The 7,889-nt window shown below is 37.9% G+C and overlaps 1 protein-coding gene across 1 annotated transcript; it reads left to right on the forward strand.

Moving 5' to 3' along the window:
* Positions 1-649: 649 nt before the first annotated feature.
* LOC116585128 (heat shock protein HSP 90-beta-like) lies at positions 650-3,167 on the forward strand. The gene has a single exon (XM_032334437.1). The coding sequence runs from the start codon at positions 741-743 to the stop codon at positions 2,913-2,915; it is 2,175 nt and encodes a 724-aa protein (XP_032190328.1). The 5' UTR covers positions 650-740; the 3' UTR covers positions 2,916-3,167.
* The last annotated feature ends 4,722 nt before the right edge of the window (positions 3,168-7,889 follow it).

A 7,889-nucleotide genomic window follows, 5' to 3' on the forward strand; every position in this document is an offset into this window, starting at 1 on the left:
CCCCACATAGGGCTCTCTGTCAGTGGGAAGACTGCTTCTCCCTCTGCCTGCTGCTCACCCTGCTTGTGCTCTCTTTCTGACAAATAAATAAAATCTTTTAAAAAGAAGGAAATAAAAGAAAATACATATTCTTATTCTTAACATTAATAATCTCTTTCCAATTCCAGCATATTTTAGCCAAGAAAACTGCTATATTACTAAAGTTTTAATTCTGTTTCTCTATTAATTCTATTTCTCTAGTAAATTCATCTTATTACTTTTAAGTGTAATAGTCTCTTTCCAATATGGAAAATTTAGTGACTGTGAATATTTTGCTTGCTAATTGAAAATTTACTTATATATAACTCATATTCCTATATCCCCATATTTGATGATATATGTCTAATCATAACATTGTTAATTTTAGCAGGTTTTTTTTTTTAAATAAGTTAGTGTCCACAAGCACAAGCGATTGGGAGTTGGGAGGGAGAGAATCTTAAGCAGGCTCCAGACCCAACCTGATGTGGGGCTCGATCTCACAACCCTGAGATCTTGACTTGATCCAAAATCAAGAGTCAATCACTTGTCTGACTGAGCCACCCAGTTGCCCAATAGTATTATTAAATTTAGATAATAATAAGTACTATCTACAAAAAGTATTCCTTCTGGAGTCACCCCCGCGCGGTCTTGTTGCGGAGTCGTTGCTGGACGCAGTCCCTTCCCACTGTGGTCTGTAGTGCTTGCAGCTCTTCTCTTCTAAGATGCCTGAGGAAGTGCACCATGGAGAGGAGGAGGTGGAGACTTTTGCCTTCCAGGCAGAAATTGCCCAACTTATGTCCCTAATCATCAATACTTTCTATTCTAACAAGGAAATTTTCCTTTGGGAGTTGATCAGTAATGCGTCTGATGCCTTGGACAAGATTCGCTATGAGAGCCTGACAGATCCTTCCAAGTTGGACAGCGGTAAAGAGTTGAAAATTGACATCATCCCCAACCCCCAGGAACGCACCCTGACTCTAGTGGACACAGGCATTGGCATGACCAAAGCCGATCTCATAAATAATTTGGGAACAATTGCCAAGTCCGGAACTAAAGCATTCATGGAGGCTCTTCAGGCTGGTGCAGACATCTCCATGATTGGACAATTTGGCGTTGGCTTTTATTCTGCCTACCTGGTGGCAGAGAAGGTGGTGGTTATCACAAAGCACAATGATGATGAGCAGTATGCCTGGGAGTCTTCTGCTGGGGGCTCCTTCACTGTGCGTGCAGACCATGGTGAGCCCATTGGCCGGGGTACCAAAGTGATTCTCCATCTTAAAGAAGACCAGACAGAGTATTTAGAGGAGAGACGGGTCAAAGAAGTGGTGAAGAAGCACTCGCAGTTCATAGGTTACCCCATTACCCTTTATTTGGAGAAGGAACGAGAGAAAGAAATCAGTGATGATGAGGCAGAGGAGGAGAAAGGGGAGAAGGAGGAAGAAGATAAAGACGATGAGGAGAAGCCCAAGATTGAAGATGTGGGATCAGATGAGGAGGATGATAGTGGGAAAGACAAGAAAAAGAAAACAAAGAAGATTAAAGAGAAATACATTGATCAGGAAGAACTGAACAAGACTAAACCCATTTGGACCAGAAACCCTGATGACATTACTCAGGAGGAATATGGAGAGTTTTACAAGAGCCTTACTAATGACTGGGAAGACCATTTGGCAGTCAAGCACTTCTCTGTAGAAGGTCAGCTGGAATTCAGGGCATTGCTTTTCATCCCCCGTCGGGCTCCTTTTGACCTCTTTGAGAACAAAAAGAAAAAGAACAACATCAAACTCTACGTTCGCCGTGTGTTTATCATGGACAGCTGTGATGAATTGATACCAGAGTATCTCAACTTCATCCGTGGTGTGGTTGACTCTGAGGATCTGCCCCTGAACATCTCCCGAGAAATGCTTCAGCAGAGCAAAATCTTGAAGGTCATTCGCAAAAATATTGTGAAGAAGTGCCTTGAGCTCTTCTCTGAACTGGCAGAAGACAAGGAGAACTATAAGAAATTCTATGAGGCATTCTCTAAAAACCTAAAGCTTGGAATCCATGAGGATTCAACTAACCGGCGCCGCCTTTCTGAGCTGCTGCGTTACCATACCTCCCAGTCTGGGGATGAGATGACTTCTCTTTCAGAGTATGTGTCCCACATGAAGGAGACCCAGAAGTCTATCTATTACATCACCGGTGAGAGCAAAGAGCAGGTTGCCAACTCCGCTTTTGTGGAGCGAGTGCGAAAGCGGGGCTTCGAGGTAGTATATATGACAGAGCCTATTGACGAGTACTGCGTGCAGCAACTCAAGGAGTTTGATGGGAAGAGTCTAGTCTCTGTTACCAAGGAGGGCCTGGAGCTGCCTGAGGATGAAGAGGAGAAGAAGAAAATGGAGGAGAGCAAGGCCAAGTTCGAGAACCTCTGCAAACTCATGAAAGAAATCTTGGATAAGAAGGTTGAGAAGGTGACCATCTCTAACAGGCTAGTGTCTTCACCCTGCTGCATTGTGACTAGCACCTATGGCTGGACAGCCAACATGGAGCGGATCATGAAAGCCCAGGCCCTTCGGGATAACTCCACAATGGGCTATATGATGGCCAAGAAGCACCTGGAGATCAATCCTGACCACCCCATTGTGGAGACGCTGCGGCAGAAGGCAGAGGCGGACAAGAACGACAAGGCTGTCAAGGATCTGGTGGTGCTGCTGTTTGAAACAGCTCTGCTCTCTTCTGGCTTCTCACTGGAGGATCCCCAGACTCACTCCAACCGCATCTACCGCATGATCAAGCTAGGCCTGGGCATTGATGAAGATGAAGTGACAGCAGAGGAACCCAGTGCTGCTGTTCCTGATGAGATCCCCCCTCTTGAGGGTGATGAGGATGCCTCTCGCATGGAAGAAGTAGATTAGTTCTACCTGCAGACCTTGAGCCCTCTGTATAGTGTCCCCATGGCTCCCCAGCAGCCGGGAGTGGCCCTGTTCACCTGGTTCCCTCTGCTGATGTCTAGTGGTTTTTTTTTTTTTTTTCTTCCTCCTGTCTTTGAGGCAGGAAAGAAGGCCCTAAAGCCCTATCCCTTCTGATTATTTGACAAGGGGTTTGGATGTGTATTGTGTTTTTTTTTGTTTATTTTGTTCTGAGATTAAAGTATGCAAAATAAAGAAGATACAGTTTTATACAAAAAAAAAAAAAAGTATTCCTTCTGTAAAATGTCAAATATTTTTAGTTATTATTAATTGGAAGAGATTTTTAAAATCTTGTCCTGAAAATTGAAAGATGTACCATTTCTTGCTATCTTCACATATTGTGAATGTGTCTGTGCGAGGCAGAGTTTGAAAGATATGAATTTAACATAACGTGAAAATTAACTGCACAATATTTAGAATGATTTGGGTCTACTTAAAAATATATTTTTTATTTAATTACTTGCATCTTATAGCCGATGTGATGATAGCTGATGTGATGATAAGTCACATTGCAAGGGAGAAATAAGACTAGAGGAGCCTCAGTACAACTTCAAATACATTAAACTTGAAAAAATACATAAAAGCAAACAAGTGTTGCTTATGAACAAAGGTACACAGAAGGTGCAGGTCGATGACACCAAATAAGGACTCAGATTATCAGACATTGAGAGTGCACACCAGTGAAATCAATGCAATATCTACCATAGATACATAGACGTCTGAAGGTTTTATGATGTTGAAAGTACAAATAAGTTGTCATATATTGCAAGTGCCTTACAGGTAAATTTAGAATACCAACATCCTGCTGAAACTATAATTTCTCAGAATTTTGAGAAACATTTGAAAGGCTCCATCATTCTGCTTCACCTTCCTGAATCCTACATTCCTCCTGTGTATAAAAGTGAAATGTGAAGTGAGAACTACTTCTCTAACTGTTTTAAGGGTATGTATGTCCATCGCTTGATCAAATACAGTTGTGTTTAAGAGATGTTATTTACTTTCTTTAATCTTACATGAGTTACTTTAAAATTCAACAAAATTTTAACACTCTCTTTTTGAGAGTGAAAATCTAAACACTAGAAAGAAATAAGACTGGTGATATTGATCAAGATAGAAATATATATCTGTTAATCTTGTGTTTAATGGATTGTGAAAAGTTTAATGACAAATCCTGGTCTTTTAACTATATATATAATAATAGGAGTTTTTAAAGTACTTAAATTTTCCCAGACATGTGAAAAAAAAATGTTTTTCTTACATATTTACCTTGACCTCAAGAAATTCTTCTAACAACTTCAGATTAAGTGACAATGATACAACCTAAACTGAAGTGGAAATTAGTATAAAGAAGCAAAGAAAGAGCAGGATTTGTTGTTGTTGTCCTTGTTGTTGTTTTGCTTATTTGCTGGTGTTTAAAGACTAATAGTTGGGTGACAAAAACAAAAAGGTGGCCTAAAATATGCAAACCACCTAGAGAATTTTTTGTTGTTGTTGGAACATGCCCAAGCTAATTTTTGTATTATATGTGTTCTGAGACAATAACCATAGGAAGTATTATCAAAATTCAAAGAATTTCCACAGATAATATTATGAGTGTCCTGTATACACTTAAAATATGAATCACTTCATACGGATGAGGTTAAACTTCTCTCGCTTCTCTTTTTGCATTGCCTACATCTCCCATGCGGGCATAAAGGTATGTCATTAATCTCTGATTCTTTCAAGTACAGTAAAGATGTACTTTACAATAATTCCAGAAGCCAACACATATTTTTATGTGAAGATCATATCTGAACCATTTCCCAAAATTATAAAAAGAAAAACAAAATTAATCTGTTTCCTTTTCTGTTACTGTAACCAAAACAATTTGATTACGCACACACACACACACACACACACACACACACACACACACTTATATATATAAACTGATTTGAATAGAAGTTTCATTTATCTACAAAATTATGTACTTGGAAAACTGAGCCATATATGTCCACTATAAGTGATATGTTGGTGAATATATGACAAAACATGATGATAACAGGAAAACAAATTCCCTTATGAATAAATCAATATAGTTATCTTTAATAGCCAATTTAGAATGACAGATAAATACGTATGTATAGTTTAGATTATGGTAAGAAAATTTAATATGAAATTACTCTCAACAAATATTTAGGTAAACAATGTAATATTGTCAACTATAGGTATCACATTTGTACATTAGAGCTCTACAACATAACCTGTCCTGTGTAACTAAAACGTTGTTATCTGTTAAATGACTCCCAGTTTTCTCTTCCCCACTGACAACCATCATTCTATGATTTTTGCTTGAGTTCTTCTATGTTTTATGAGTTTTGCTATTTTAGATATCTCCTGTAAGTGGAACTACAGTAACCATTTATTGCGACAAGCTCATTTCAATTAGCATAACATTCTCCAGATTTATCCATGTTGTCAATTTCAGCATGATTGCAGAATTTCCTTTTTTAAAGGCTGATATTTAACTTAATGCATATTATATAACATACAATACATATATAATGGGTTTAAGCAGATTTTATTACCTGATCATTACAACTTATTTTGGTGATAACCACTATGGTGATTGGTATCTCTTAACTCTTGAACTCGCCTGACCTGTAGAAGCCAGTAAATTTATCTGCTTAGATATTTTTATAAATTTACATATTCTTTTAGTAGAAATCAGTAGAAAAATCTGGCTTTTTGGCCTTTTCTTACTAAGTACAGAGTACCTGTTAAACCTAAACATATAACTTCACAGTTATGTGACTACATTCCTTTTTTCACAAAGCCATGAGATGTTGGGCATCATAATTGGATAATCTATTCATGAAAACTAGTAGCATGCAGAATTTAAATTGACAGTATGACATTATTATAAAGAGCAGTTCTTTCATTTCTCTTAAAAATAATGATAATTTAATAATGTTATACTAGTGGAATGACATATTGAGATATTTCCTTAACAGAGTGGCTTCCTATCATCACGCAGAAATGTCAGTATTAAATCATCTATTTGTTAGTATAATAATAGCTTTCATTTGAACAGTGCTTTACAATTTTCAAAGATCACTTTCATACATTATTCCCTCTATTCTTCAAAATAACTCTGTAAGGAACCAGATAACAGGTATTCCTTTTTGACATAAATGAAGAAATGGTAGCTTAAAGGGTATTTACAGCAGGGCTACAGCCACTTAATAGTTGACTTGACCTTGAATCCATGTCACTTACCTCTCAGTCCAATGTTCCTGCCTCTGAACTGCACAGAAGTCAATGTTATAATAACTGCAAAATCAACTTAGCAAATACCATGACAAATTAGACTACATTTAGATAACAACAATAAACTAGATTAAAATGGAAATATTTCACTGTATTTTAAACATTTACAAACATCTGATATTTTAAATTTTATAGTTCTCCCTTCACTGGGTCCTTTAGAAAATAAAGCTATCAGAATAATAAAGATAATCCACATAATTAGGCCGCAAATACCGTTTGCCTGAATTTAGTTTGTAGCGAGTCAAAATGATAATTACCTTTGTTTCAAAAGACCACACTTCCAAAATAGAATTCCCTTATGATTAACCTATCTTATGGAAAATCCACATTTTTCCTAATGATCCTTAGAGCTACTCACTATATTGAACTGATTTCACAGTTCAAAAAACTTTCATGGCAAAGGCAAGGTTTCCAGGAAAATGTGACAAGATTCAGGCACAATGAATGTTCAGAAGGTGCCAAATGATCCTGTGCCCTGTGCTTCAGTAGAGGAGAAATCCGTGCCATACCTGCCTAATAGATTTGTTTTTGAAGAAAAGCCAAACGCTTTTCCAGTCTCACTCATCTCTCGTTCCTTTTCAAAGACACGTAGGGGGCTTTATGTGAGGAATAGATGGTTTGCCTTCTGACGGGGGCACTCTAACCCCCGTCCCATCTGTCTGCATAGATTTTTTTTTTTTTTTTAGATTTTATTTATTTATTTGATAGAAATCACAAGTAGGCAGAGCAGCAGGCAGAAAGAGAGGGAGAAGCTGACTACCTGCTGAGCAGAGAGCCTGATGCAGGGCTCCATCTCAGGACCCGGGGATCATGACCTGAGCCGAAGGGAGAGGCTTTAACCCACTGAGCTACCCAGGCGCCCCATGTCTGCATAGCATTTGACTCCTTTCTTTTAGTTCCCTGATAAGGTTTCACCTTTCTCAGGAGTATATCATAGACCATTCTGTGTAAAATGAAGATTCTTTGCTTGTGAAACCCTTTATCTTGACCTTATTATTGTTATTCTTGAGTACCTTCTTGAAACCATATTGTTGATTTAATTTCTTTCTTCCCCCTATAATGAATAACCGATTTTACCATTTTTACTTTGCTCATGGAGACTCAACATTCTGTTAATCCCCCTACACCATTGAGATGCATGTTCTGTGGTACCAAAGACTGGGTATTTCCAGATTGACTTGGTCGAATGAGTGTTGTGTTGGGCTGCTGTCCTTTGTTCTGCAGACTGGGAGATTTATCTTATCCTGTACCATTCAAACGAACTTAGTTGGGGAAAGTTACTTTGGGAAGCTTGGTGGGAATTGAAAGAATACAAGTGAAATTGAGTTGAATTTGAGGATATTAGACAATAGAGATTTTGATGCAGTACCATTTTTAAATAACGAGATCTCAGTGATTAAAATGGAGTTTCAATATTTTCAGATCTCCATTGACAGAAGCAACTGGCAGTGCCTTTGTTTTCTATTTAAATACTGTTTAAACATGAAAGTTTCCCGTGTGAACTGAAGTTATTTGATTACTTCTAACCAACATTTGGAAAATATCCACTCTCTCCCTCTAGACTGACAGGCTTTATACAATTTGCTCCAAATTTCTGTCTTGCTTTCCTCT

The sequence above is a fragment of the Mustela erminea genome, chromosome 2 (assembly GCF_009829155.1).
Source record: "Mustela erminea isolate mMusErm1 chromosome 2, mMusErm1.Pri, whole genome shotgun sequence".
Lineage (NCBI taxonomy): Eukaryota > Metazoa > Chordata > Mammalia > Carnivora > Mustelidae > Mustela > Mustela erminea.